We start from the raw sequence: 13,459 nt of genomic DNA, 5'->3' as shown, positions 1-13,459 counted from the left end.
GACAATGAGCCATTTCTCTTCATTGTTAGGACATTTAAGTCCTTTTCAATTCGATTGGGTCCATAAGAGAAATCCAAGGAGAATAACTGCTGAGTTCTGGGGTCTGTTTTTTGGTATCCCATTTCTCTAGTGATGTGTCGAATACCTCAACTGAACCTGGACCAGCGGCTCATACCCTCAACCCTAAACAGCTCTCTGCTTCACGTTTCCTCCTAATCCCTCCACAACTCCTCTGCTGTCACCAGCGTCAGTATCCAAGCAGTTCCGCTGCTAAATTTCGTCCATCCAGACCTCCTCCTTCCCGTCACATACTGGATTCAACGTGGGCAACGGTCCCAGTCATGTTTAAGGTGAGAGTTCGATCATAGCAAACTCAACCCATTGGCAAAGCTAGAAAGCTTCGACAAGGTGTGTCTTTTTTCTTTTTCTTTTTTTTTGGTGAGAGGAAGAAGGCTTAGACGCCCGAACAACAAAAGGACAAAGGAAAAAAAAGGATAGACGAGGACAAAGTCAACCACGAACAATGTGATTGAGACTCGTCCCACAAACATAAGCAAATAGAGGTATGCAGGAGGCACACGTGATGACCTAGGAGAACAGAATCTGCGACGCCATCCGATCAGCTGTTCTGCGCGGTAGATGTGAGGGAAGGTGAGCTCCCAATCTTGATCGCGAAGAGGGCGACAACCATTAATTAGCCGGGCAAGGGGGTGACAAGTCTCAGACGTATCTTTCATATAAGAAAGAGCAACCTTCGAGTCCATCTCCACAATGATCTGTTTTTATCCCATTATTACAAGCAAGGCGAAGACTAAAATATAAACCCCAAAGTTTTGACATAAGCGCATTACAGATACCGATATTATCCACAAAGCCACCACGGTACCCACCATTCGACAAGATGTGCTGAATGGAACATATGGACATGAACTACTGACAGTCCATGGATTAAATGATCCACCCTAGTCCACTAGGGACTAAGAGAGCCGGGAATTCGGCTTTGGTGAAGGAAGACGAATGTCTCTGAAACTCTATGGACACTATAGGCTCCGGAGTTAGCTCGTAGTGCGTATCTCTTTAAGAGCGAAGTTTAAACACATGGAGTCCATACGGAATACCGACAGACGCATCGATGAGATGTTTAAAGGGGATAGACACTTTCAATAGGAGTTGGCTGACCGAGACTTGGGAAAGTCTTGACGCTATAAAAGGTTTTGGTCTGGCTCAGACATGGTCCTATAAAATTTGGTATCAAAGCCTAAACTAAGCAAAGGCCTTGCAAAGTGGACGGTTGTGCTTTAGTAAGCAAGCTCTTTGCAAAGTGGGCGAACGAGCTGTAACTAAACGATTTCTTCGTAATCTGAGCTTGCCAACTTTAAGTAAGCGAGTTACTCGTGGTGTGAGTGAACATTGTTTTAACTAAACAAGTTCTTTATGATGTGGGCCAGCAATACTAATGATACTAAATTTCCTCCAACGAATTGATGGATGGAAATTTACGATGCTTTTTGGTTTGATTACCAGAGCTATTATTATGAGACTTGTACCAATGTGTGAGAGCGCGAAAATAGCAAAAGGAATTGAGATTGCTACTGTATGTGAATGCTATAAAGTGAATGCATACTTCCCTATGGTTGTAGGCGATGGAATTCTACTAGATTCAATCCCTTTAAAGGGGGAGAATTCGTAGTTGATTTTCGGAATACGACGATCATGTGAAGTAGAACAAAGATGATCTAGTGAATTGATGGTTGTCACAACCAAATTATTGAGGTCTAGTTTATGCTTGAATCATTTTAATTCAGTTAAACATTGCTTGTTCTCTTTCATGAATCGAGAAAATTCAGGCAGAATTTGGCGGCTTGTGCGAAGTGTCATAGGAGTGGACTGTTGGATTCTTGTTTGGAGATATAGGATTATTGAGGCGTAATCTGAATTCCTCCATACCCGAATTTAACGAAAAATTGCATGTGCCTTCTCAAGAGTCGAGGAAAACTCATTATCGAGTTACCTTTGAATTAAATGGACACTGCCCATCGTATGAGAATAGACCCTTGTGTAGAAACTTGTGGGTATTCTTAGGCGTGTTTGCATAGTCTATCATGACAAAGATAGACATCAGAAGTAATTGCGGATATCAGGTGGGAAACATCCGATTAAGAAATTCAATGGTTATGATATGCCTTATGTGGGTAAATTTATGGAAGTTATATCTGCCCGAAGAAGGTCGTGGAATAACGTTGCAGAAAATTCATTCAATCGAAATTTGGTCGTGAGATGATATTGTGAAAACTCATGGGCCAACGAGCAGTGTTTTCGTGATTTGTGGTGACACCTCGGGGTCCGGTCCATGAGGATGACCGACGGATTGATGAAAGAAAAGAGAAATGAGAAAAAAGATGTGATCACTCGTGAAATATCTTGGCAAAGGCCATTGTAAAAATAATGATGTTTTTGGTTGAGATAACCCATGGTCGTAGATACCCTTGAAGACCTCTCAAGTGGAGATGAAAATTTCTGATTGCTATGAATGAATTGAGGCGACACCTGAAATAATTCATTGGCGTTGGTCCTTGCTTGTAATGAGTTTTAGAGGGGTTGTCCAAAACAACTCATGTACAAGAATGGTGTACTTTGTGTGCTCCAAGAAGTTTGAGAAAAGTGAAGAGTCCCAACGATAAAAGAGTGGGGGATCACATTAAGAGGAATGAAGCATGAGAAAACATTCAAACTCAACGACAAACTTTGAGGAGCCTAAAATTTGTACGAGAAAATACAAGGCAAATTGAAATGGTGGCATAAGCAAATGGGAATGATGGTTAACAAGTCGGCGAGTAAGAGTTTTAGCAAATTGTGGACAAGAGGCATTCTACCACAGAGCTCAAACATGCGACAAGCAAAGAGATCCTATTAGAACCCATGAAAGAAAAAGATAGGCGAAACAAGAGCATGATCAAAACTGAAAGAGGAAGAATTCAAAACCATCGATGGAAAACTTCCGGGGTTTTTAATGTTGGATTCATCTTCAACTTCAAACTCATTTTGAGGGAGAAGGAAAAGCAACCAATGTAGAAGTCGGAGACAAAGATTTGTGAACAGGTAGTGGGTTCTACCTAATTTCGGTAAATCAAAGTATTTAAATATTTGATCAATCATGTAAGTGGGCTAACTTTTGTCTCATGAATAATAATTGACATATTATTTACTTGGTGTTTGGTTTCCATTGTGAATGTTGGTTTGGTTGCATTAAAATATATTTGGGGTACCAACATTCACATTTTTAAATGGCAACTACTATGGTACTTCATTTTGTTTATTTTGCAAGGTGCAAATTTGAAAGAGATGTAGCGTGAAGTGGAAAACTCAAGGTTTGAATAATGGTCATCAGAATTGGTGAAGGTGTTAGTGGAAAGTCGACTCAGAATTCTTTGTCGATGTATCAACCCCCTTTAACCCGAGTAAATTACACTAATGATACCCGAATTATACCATAGTTCACACTTTGATACATACATGTATTACATTTACTATGATAACAAAACAAATATCCACATTTTATGAGAAAACTAAATCACATTGTTAGAGAATATTTGGAAGTTGGTTTTCTCAAATTGTTGATTTGGTGACAAAGCAATGAAAAGGTATTTGCATAGTCTAAAATGAAGTTGATGAATATAGCAGCTTCATACATGATGATATAGATGACAATAATGAATGAGTAATTAAAAGGAAGCACAAACAGAGGATTATATATACATTGTAAACATTCACATTAGAATTAATTTTACTTGACTAGATCCAAAGTTGATGGTTTTTATTATATCTAAGCAGGAGGAGCAGGTTGTAGTTAAAAAATACAATTACAATTTAATCAGATAAAATTACAAAGGGTCTTCCCTTGTCCACCTTTTAAACATTGCAAAGCATTCGGCAGGCTTATACTCTGGAGCTGTGTGTCCTCCACCCTGCATTGCATTTTATTCCTATTTACATATTTTCATTTTAAATTAAGACATTAAAATGAGAAAGATGAGAGTGAAATAATTAACCTTGACAGTAACAAAAGTGATGCCATTAGAGTAAGTCCTGGTGTACCTATATATATATATATATATATATATATATTATAATCATTTCAAAATAAAACTAAATTTCAATTCAATTCTAAGAATTTTTAAACCAACCCTCCAACTTGGGCATCCAGGAACCATGGTCTCCATTCATCCACAACCGAATAATTCAGAGATCTTATCCACGCCTCCGTTGATATAAACGGCACTACCATATCGTGATCTCCACTGTTTCAATTCATCCATAATTAATAAGATTCTCTATCTTTTCGATTTTTATTCACTATTCAATCAATTATAATCATAATGGAACACGTTAAATTGTGTTGCCTATTTCTAGACTTGCAATTTTAATTAAAAAAAATGAAAATATAATGTTTGATAAGTAAATGAAGAAATAAACATAAACCTGTAGAGTAATGAGCGGAAGCCTTTGTTCCCAAGATACACATGATACCCAACGCTGCTAACAATGTCCCTACTGTAGTTTATTCCATAATTGCATCTTATCCATTTTTTTAGACTTCCCTGCATCATATTTAATTATTATTTGTATTTTAATTAATTCCTTAATCATTCTTTTTCAACTAACTCTCTTAATTACCTTTTGTATATGAAGAGCTTCCCTCACCTTCTTGTTGTTGGCCCAATTTTGGGAAAGTAAGTAATCATAGTCCTGCACTTAATCAAAATATATATACAGTTTAATTTAATTTAGATACTTTTATTTCAATAAATTTTGGTTAAAAGAAAAATGGATGTGAAATTACCCGGCATTTCATAACAGAAGGAAAATAACAAAGAGGCTCCAAAACATGTACAACATTAATTCCTGTTACACACTGCCAATGCAAAATTTATCACATCAAATTATATTATATTAATTAAATAAAGTAGATGGAGTGACAGAATTATTTTATTTACCTTATAATAATCCTGCATATATTTTAAACACTCAGAATTGGTGGGGTCTATATTTGTATATTCTCCCCCACAACTTGTCTTCAGGGACTGCAATCACTAACTAATTATTAATTAGACATAGAGTATTCATTAATTAGTGAAGTAAAATTAAGAATAAAAAAAGACCTGAAAGAGTTGGTCAGAAATAAATCCCTTTCCATGAACATAAGGGATTTTGGAGTTGCTTTCAAGAACACCATCTGTTCCTGCATTCCCCAGTATACACCCCTGAAACCCCCCAACACACGATATTATCAGTTAACTTTTAACCTTTTAATTTTTTTTGACTTTATTTGCTAATCTTTCACTTACCAAAAAACAAAAAAAAAATGAAATTGAATCATCCAGTCTCATTGAATTTACTATTCCAAAAGGCAAAAATAATCTTGAGGAGATGATTTTAATGGATTGAGTCACTTATCTTTCATTTCAATATATTAAATTTCTCATCTTTTATTTTTTGTCATACTAAATCTTAATGACAAAAAAAATCAATTTTGAAACATTAATTATTTATTTCATATGCGTTTTTAAATTTATATTTTTAACCGTTTAGAAATAGTTTTTTCCTACATGTGTTATAGTAATTAAAAACCATAAAAATCTTAAAACAACAATTTCAAACAAATGCTTTTATAATTGAAGTAAATGTTTATATTTAACTAATTTGATATATACAGACGTTTAATATGACCAAAAGTAAATTGAACAACTGTCTAATGTATTAAAATAAAGTTTCAAAAGCTCAATTCATGAAAATCAAAATAATAATGTGTCTCAGTGATGCTTTTTGCCATTTGAAAACAAAACATGAAAGCAAATAGGGAGAACCAAAATTGCATGCCTTGAGATTTATTAGTGGTTTTTCACCTTCTTCATTCCCTGCATAATAAAAAACAAACTAATAAACTATTGCAGGAAACCTCATGCTTCAAATACAATATAAATTAATAACTTAATGGTTTTTCTTTAACCTTCTGAAACCTTTTGAGCTATAGGAGGAACAGTAATGCCAGAATATGAATCTCCAGCAATGTAAACTTGATTTGACATGAATTCTGGATGATTTTCTAACCACTGTCACAAAAAAAAAAAAAAAAAAAAAAAAAAAATTCAAAACTTTTCCTGTTTAATCTTACAATTTGTCACCAAAGGAAATTTGTTACCTGTCTAAGAAATTGGACAGTTTGGTTAATCTGTATAAAGTCACCTGAAAGAGCACCTAGTGAGGTTTTGGCATATGAAAATCCAGTGCCAATAGGAGCATCTAGAAATATTATGCTTGAAACCTGAAAAATCAATTCTCAGGCATCTGACATATGATTTTTGTGGCAGGAATGAATTAAACATGCTGACCTGTGTCCATGAATGTGGATTCAACAATAACGTAGGTAAGCTCCCATTATACCCCTCCACATCAAACTTCAACGGACCTGATTACATCAAAAGGGTACTTAATTCATCCAAAAATGGGTCTATTTCCATAGCTTAAATTAAAAGTTGGAAATTTATGTTACCCATTTCAAAAACAAGACCAGAGAAAGCAGAACAGCCAGGGCCACCAGTTAGCCAAAGAATAAGAGGATCATCTTTAGGATTCCCTTGTGATTTTATGAAATAGTAGAAAAGTTGTGAATCATCTGGCTCCACACCAATATATCTAGTAGTGCCCCCATTTCAATTATCAGAATTATGATATTCATTATTCATACTAACATTATGTTCCTCACTTACCCAGTTTCAAGTTCAAAGGGAAGTGACCCCTCAAACCCTGGAAGATACTTCACACTCCGACGAGAGGCGGTCGTCGAAACCTGTAATAATAACAGAAACAAAAGAAAGCAACAAATTTTCATTGCTTTGGCTTGTTCTTCCATTTTACATCTATTTGGTAATCCTTTCCTTTTAAATAATTTTCTCAAAATTGGCTGCTATAAAAGAAATTTATTGGTAAAAAGCTGGGACTCAATTGTCTTAGGTATATTATGATACAATTAAAAATGACATTTGTTTGTTTCTAACTTTGACTAAGCAGGGAAAAAGATGAAAAGCAAGGACAACAAATTACAGGTTTTTCTGTATTAGAAATTTCATAGTAAGAGTTATTTTATTGGTCACGTAACATATATATATGTCAACATTATTGCTGAATCTCTTAATCAGAAAACAACAACAAGGTCTTGCTAGCCTATATCATAAAATAGACCTTTTTTATTTTATACTATTTCAATCGTAACATATATTAAAGAACAAAAAATAAAACATCTTTTGCTACTCCACAAGTACAATGATGGGTTAATTTGAAAGATACTCCTAATGTTTAATTTGGGGTAGACTTACCATTTTTGAGATTGCAATTTCACCCTTTTCCTAACATACAATTTTGCATACCGACTAATTTCTGGCAGGTTTTAGCCGGCCCTAAAATGTTTCCGTCAGAAAACAATATAAAGATGTGTGCAAGTCTTCAACCTGGTGGCTGATGCAGTTATGCGATATTATCCACCCTAATTAATGTATGTGACAGTTTCTATGCAATTTTGTATGAAGGCTTAATACATCATTTGCATCCTTGTACAAAATCTTTGATTAGTTTTTGAACTTTCTCAATAGCTCCCATCAACCTGCATAATATCAATTTGTCTCTGAATTTACGTAAAATGTGATCAATTAATAATACGGTTGTAAAAAAAGTAAATTCAATTCGGAAGATGTATTGCATGTATCTTAAAATGTTACTACAGTAAAACCTCTATAAATTAATACTCGAAATATCTTTATATTGTTTTCTGACAGAAACATTTTAGGGCCGGCTAAAACCTGTCAGAAATTAGTCGGTATTCAATTGAAAAATGGCAAAATTGTATGTTAGGAAAAGGGTGAAATTGCAATCTCAAAAATGGTAAGTCTACCCCAAATTAAACATTAGGAGTATCTTTCAAATTAACCCATCATTGTACTTGTGGAGTAGCAAAAGATGTTTTATTTTTTGTTCTTTAATATATGTAGCCTAAAAAATCAGGAAACTGCGGGTGGGACCAAACCTATAATAAAATGAGTAAAAGAATATATGGCTTTCCTTATAATCTTGTCCTTTTAATGAAGCTCGGAACGATATATGCCTATGGCAGTACATATGAAACTATGAGGATAACAAACTTTGGGTAAAGTGGATGGGCATCATTGTTTTGTAGTAGGTCAAAAAGATTCATTCTAACAAAATGTTATTCATTTTATTGGGGTTTGAAATTTGTATTGTTACAGTTTGAAAATTATTTGTTGTATGTGTGATGTAGCTATAAAAAAAAAAAAAAAATGTAAAAGTCTTATTTCCAACTATAAAAAATGTAATGGTAAATAGAAATGAAATGATTAATTGAATTGGACGTTTACAACTAACTAATTTGAAATAACATAAGACTTATTGTGATAAAATAAAAATAATAATTAGAGACTGATATTTGTTTGAAATAAAAGATTATGGACTCAATCACTAGCGGAGCCACAACTAAATGCTTTTGGGGTTAATGGGCAAAAAAATTAGTAAGAAATACAAATGTTTTATTATGAATTCCATAATGATGTTAAAATTGATTGCATCACCAAAGAAATTTAATCTTTAACACGGTAACTATAATTTTTTTTCATTTTCTTCCAGATTCAGAGGTCGACAAATCCTCCAATCTGTACGTCCACCCTTGGACCGAAACAACCAAAAATCGGAATGGTGAAAGATTTTTTTGCCTTCTAATTAATAGTGTATGATCCAAATTTACCCCAGTTGTTTCTTTTGGTAATTGCAAATTTACTTCTAACATATGAAATTGTGCAATTTTAATTCCTAACGTTACCAAGCAAGATCAATTTTATTTCTACGTAACAAAAAATTTAAACGGACTAATTTTATAGTTATTCGATTATCACATCGGACCTTCCAAACAAGTTTTCTTCTATCAATACATCCAATTATTTCTCGCTTTATAAAATTATGAATATCACGATCAAAATACTTAGTTGTGGTTTTGATAAACGTACAAGTAGTTTAGGTAATAGTAATTAATGTGTATTGTATATCCACTTTCAATTCAATAAGGATTTACAGCTTGTCTTACCAATAACAATAACAAAGTGGGAAATATAACCTCAAAGCTGATGAATAAATAAAGATATCAACTCCTTAACACTTGTTGATTTAATGTTAACACCATGATATAAAAAAAAAAAAAAAAAAAAAAAAGATCCGGTGTTAGATTGTAATTATAACATGTGAGACCAAATCATATTTTAATTATTGCAATGAGCATTGAGTTCAATTATTTTACAACATTTTATTGTTTAATTAGTTGATAAATATATGGTTTTGCCTAACTGATCAACTCATCTGGTAGTTACAGATGTTCTTCACTTATCCACCTTTTGAACATTGCAAAGCACTCTGCGGGTTTGTATTCAGGAGCAGTATGTCCTCCGCCCTGAAAAACAAAATATTCACGCATATAACACCTACAAAATTGTATTAACTGAAAATATCTTGTTCACATACCTTAATTGTAGCGAATGTCATCCGATTCGCGTATGTTCTTGTGTATCTACACAACAGTACTAATTCAAAACTTTCATATACTTAATCTTTAATACAAATTAAAAAAGAGACAACAACAAAGTAGAGTACCCTGCAATTTGGAAATCGAGGTGCCACGGTCGCCATTCATCAATGATGGAAACATTTAGAGATCTTATCCATGCTTCTGTTCCCACGAATGGTATAAGCATGTCATGATCCCCGCTGTTTAAACACATTCTGTTAATTAATCATATGTTCAAGCAGTAGCGGAGCCATAACCAGATATTTGAGAGTTCGATATATAAATGGATAAAAATTTAGAAAGAAAGATTTTTAATTTTGGGATTAAGAATCAGCGGCGAAAACAATCGTCGCCAGTTTTGTTAATAGTGTCAAATTAGGTGGAACTAACGAAATTACGACAGATTGTTTATTTTTAACGACGGAACTGACGTCCGTAAGTATAACTTTTTTGTTATTTTCTCCGAATAGTCGATTGACGGACCCTCCATAACCCCTTTAGGTTCACCCCTGTATACCAGCAACCAAACTACATTAATCAAAATGTTGTAGAGGCATGTCTAACCTGTAGATTATCGAACGGTAACCTTTGTTCCCTATATTCAAATGATACTTAACACTGCTAAAAATCTCATGCTTATATGGTATTCCATAGTTGCACCTCTGCCATTCCCTTACTGTTCCCTGCACAAAGTAAAACTAAATTTATTCTGATTTCTTATTATCTTCAAGTGTGTAATCACTCCAGAAAATCCAAGATCTACACGGAATATGCCGTCAGAAATCGACATATTTCTGTCAATAAAAGCGTGGGTAAAATGATCTTGACGCTAATTTTTCAATTGTTAATCTCATACCTCGCGGACGTTGAGTGCTTTTTGGACACTTTTATCATCCATCCAATACTTGGAAAGTAGATAAGAGTAAGTCTACAGCCATCAAACACAAGCGATTAGAAAGTAATTAAGAGATAATTAGAGAGAAGAATTAGTGGAATAATTACCCTGCAGCCGATTGTTGGAAGTGGTGGATCAGAATCTGCAAAGTTGTTTAAAAATTTCTGATTAAGAGATCTTCTTTTATGAAATGATATCTCTATTGGCTTTGGAGAGGCAAAAACGCAAAAGGGTTCCAAGATGTGTGCTGCATCAAGTCCTGAAGTACACTGATAATTCACTAATTAGGATCATCTCAACAACCTAATTAATTATTCTTATCAAATATATATGCACCTTGTGATACTCCTCCATATGATTTAAACACTCTGAATTTCTGGGGTCTATGATTACATATTGTCCTCTGCAGCTTTTCTCCAATGACTGAACACAAGTAGTGAGAGCAATTATATTTTTTCTTTTCTTTTCTTTTCTTTTTCACCGGTTCTGAATTAATGTAGGGATTATAAGGATTTAACCTCATAGAGTTCGTCAGAGATAAGTCCCATCCCATGAGCATATGGGATTGGTGAGTTTCCGTCGAGAATAACATCCGTAACAGCATTGCCGACAAGGTACCCCTGGAACCATTAACTACTTTACAAATTTCCAACGTTTAAATTTGCGTGTAACATTTTTGGGGAAGTACATATATAGCAGAAATGGTAAAACGATTCACCAATAAATGAAATAAGAAAGTTGTAATTGCGGACCTTAAAATTTATAAATGGTTTGCTACCCTCTTCATTTCCTGCAGCAATACAATCATTATAGAACAGCTAGATAGGATTAATGCTAAGAGCATCTCCAAAAACCTTTTAATTTGGCTCTTAAGTTAAAATTTAAAAAGTGAGAGTTAAAAATTAGCTATAACAGCTTCTTAGTGTTTCCTCAAATCACTAAGAGCCTCTCCATCCTCTCTATTAATAGAGAGCGTTTTTTCCACCTCTTAGAGAGTACACTGAGAGTCTCTTGAAGATGCTCTAAGAAATTAAAAAACTATTTCCCAGTATACCATTTATGATCTTTTCAATTAAGGCCGGAAGAGGAAGGCCAGAAAACGAATCCCCTCCGACATAGACTGGACTCGAGACGAACTCTGGATGATCTGTTAACCACTGTATAGATCAAAATAACAAACTAGGGTTAAGGAAAATAAAACTATATGTATAAAGAGCAGTTACAAATAGATTGTAATTACCAACAGAAATTATACATTTAGCAACAGAAATTTCCTTCCGTAATTATAATTTTTCCTTATTTCTCCCTAAGTCATGGGGATCAACGAACCATCTGTAACCCCTGTAACTAGTATAGAAAGAGGTTGTTATTTACCTTTCTAAAAAAGTCATCTACTTGGTTAATCTGCAAGAAGTCTCCTGACAAAGAAGCAAGTTGTGTTGTCGCGTAAGAGAAGCCGGTGCCAACCGGAGAATCAACAAAAATTATGCTGGCCACCTATAATTAGTCCCCAATTTCACGCATCATGATTCATCTCAACATAAAATTAATTGGTATAAACTACAGATAAGTGTGTATAACCTTTGTCCATGAGTAGGGATTCAATACCAATGTGGGTAAGCTCCCATGGTACTCCACTACCTCAAAATTTAATGGGCCTGCTCGCATTCAAAAAAATTAGTCATTTATTAGACGGGTGCATTAGTAAGTATTATAAAATTTCTGTGCCTAAAACAATACCAATTTCATAGAGAAGACCGGAGACGGCAGAGCAACCAGGTCCTCCGGTTAGCCAAAGCAAGAGAGGATCTTCTTTGGGATTCCCTTGTGACTTGACAAAATAGTAGAATAGCTGCACATCTTCTTCTTCACCCAGACCAACGTATCTGATACATACACCCATACCCATTAATCTCCTCAAAATCAATTTTATAAAGATTTACACTTTCTAAATTGACTATAGAAAATATACTGACCCAGTTTCTAGTTCAAAAGGAAGAGGTCCCTGAAAGCCTGGAAGGAACTCCACTTTTGACGACTGAGAAACTGCAACTTTTGAACAACCTTGAAATACCAGAAGAAGAAGAATGCAGAATAAGGCATACACAGCTTCCATTACTCATTAATTAACCCTTTGTAAGACTCATTCAATCTATTAATTAAATTGTGATTAGTAGTGTATAAAGATGCGGGTTTGGTATGATAAGGAAGGAAGAAATTTTGTATAAAATGGTTGGACAAGAGTAGAGACGTGATCTTGTATTGTATGGTACTGTCGGAGATAGAGACGTTAATCTTGTTTATTTTTGTTCTATAGCAAATCAAACCGAATCAGGAAGTTCTGGAAAACGACAAGCAAATGTAGGAGAAATTTTACATTTAATGACTAAGATGAATGGAAAATTAATTAACGTAATGACAAACTTGTATGAGAGTTCATAATTGGAGGTTTCCACTTTTTTGGTATGTTGCCCATGTCCCTCCCAGAAAATATAAAAAGGTACATATCCGGCAATCAAAATTTGTATCTTGAAAAAAAAGTTCATATTAATGCGGTCCATGGTGACGCAGCAAGTACTGATTAGCGGGTCCATTTAGGATTCTAAAATTTTAAGTATGAACAAGGATTTAGATCTTGTTTGCTTTTGTTTTCTTTGAAGATGAAGAAGCTGCATGCCTATGCTAACTGTTAATTGCTAGTTTATGGTCACCTGAAGATAAGGGGGTTAAGGATTAATTATGGTAGTTGTTACAAAATCATGATTTGTGGTAAACAATTTTCAATTCATCAAACCATGAGTTTGACTCCCGGAATGACAGTCCAGGTTTTACAAATCCACACAGCTTGAAAATTACCAAGTTTTCTAAGAAAAAAAAAAAACTTTCTCTAACTAACGGAAGATATAAACCTACTAAGTGTCAAATTTTTTTGACAAGTTATACAA

The 13,459-nt window shown here is 34.3% G+C and overlaps 2 protein-coding genes across 2 annotated transcripts; both read right to left on the bottom strand.

Moving 5' to 3' along the window:
• Positions 1 to 3,733: 3,733 nt before the first annotated feature.
• Positions 3,734 to 6,998, bottom strand: LOC136200656 (serine carboxypeptidase-like 17). The gene is made up of 14 exons (XM_065991081.1): positions 6,768 to 6,998; positions 6,551 to 6,693; positions 6,390 to 6,466; positions 6,200 to 6,322; positions 6,008 to 6,110; positions 5,878 to 5,915; positions 5,160 to 5,261; positions 4,995 to 5,081; positions 4,841 to 4,912; positions 4,675 to 4,746; positions 4,480 to 4,598; positions 4,185 to 4,298; positions 4,050 to 4,095; positions 3,734 to 3,965 (listed from the first exon to the last, which is right to left on the bottom strand). Exons 1-14 carry the CDS (start codon positions 6,908 to 6,910, stop codon positions 3,882 to 3,884), a joined length of 1,323 nt encoding a protein of 440 aa, XP_065847153.1. The 5' UTR covers positions 6,911 to 6,998; the 3' UTR covers positions 3,734 to 3,881.
• Positions 6,999 to 9,284: 2,286 nt separating this feature from the next.
• Positions 9,285 to 12,721, bottom strand: LOC136201443 (serine carboxypeptidase-like 7). The gene is made up of 14 exons (XM_065992102.1): positions 12,491 to 12,721; positions 12,255 to 12,400; positions 12,096 to 12,172; positions 11,889 to 12,011; positions 11,569 to 11,671; positions 11,267 to 11,304; positions 11,033 to 11,134; positions 10,851 to 10,937; positions 10,622 to 10,783; positions 10,476 to 10,547; positions 10,184 to 10,302; positions 9,706 to 9,819; positions 9,577 to 9,622; positions 9,285 to 9,505 (listed from the first exon to the last, which is right to left on the bottom strand). Exons 1-14 carry the CDS (start codon positions 12,628 to 12,630, stop codon positions 9,422 to 9,424), a joined length of 1,413 nt encoding a protein of 470 aa, XP_065848174.1. The 5' UTR covers positions 12,631 to 12,721; the 3' UTR covers positions 9,285 to 9,421.
• Between the last annotated feature and the right edge of the window lie 738 nt (positions 12,722 to 13,459).

This window comes from Euphorbia lathyris, chromosome 7 (genome assembly GCF_963576675.1).
Source record: "Euphorbia lathyris chromosome 7, ddEupLath1.1, whole genome shotgun sequence".
Lineage (NCBI taxonomy): Eukaryota > Viridiplantae > Streptophyta > Magnoliopsida > Malpighiales > Euphorbiaceae > Euphorbia > Euphorbia lathyris.
This window is presented reverse-complemented; position numbering and strand designations above follow the sequence as displayed.

Coding starts and splice junctions, on each gene's coding strand:
- LOC136201443 (XM_065992102.1), bottom strand. CDS start 12,630: ATGGAAGCTGTGTATGCCTTATTCTGCATTCTTCTTCTTCTGGTATTT. Junction 11,672..11,888: donor TAGATGACTTTTTTAGAAAG/GTAAATAACAAC, acceptor TGATCTATACAG/TGGTTAACAGATCATCCAGA. Junction 9,506..9,576: donor TGACATTCGCTACAATTAAG/GTATGTGAACAA, acceptor TTTGTTTTTCAG/GGCGGAGGACATACTGCTCC.
- LOC136200656 (XM_065991081.1), bottom strand. CDS start 6,910: ATGGAAGAACAAGCCAAAGCAATGAAAATTTGTTGCTTTCTTTTGTTT. Junction 6,467..6,550: donor TGGTCTTGTTTTTGAAATGG/GTAACATAAATT, acceptor TGATGTAATCAG/GTCCGTTGAAGTTTGATGTG. Junction 3,966..4,049: donor TCACTTTTGTTACTGTCAAG/GTTAATTATTTC, acceptor AATGCAATGCAG/GGTGGAGGACACACAGCTCC.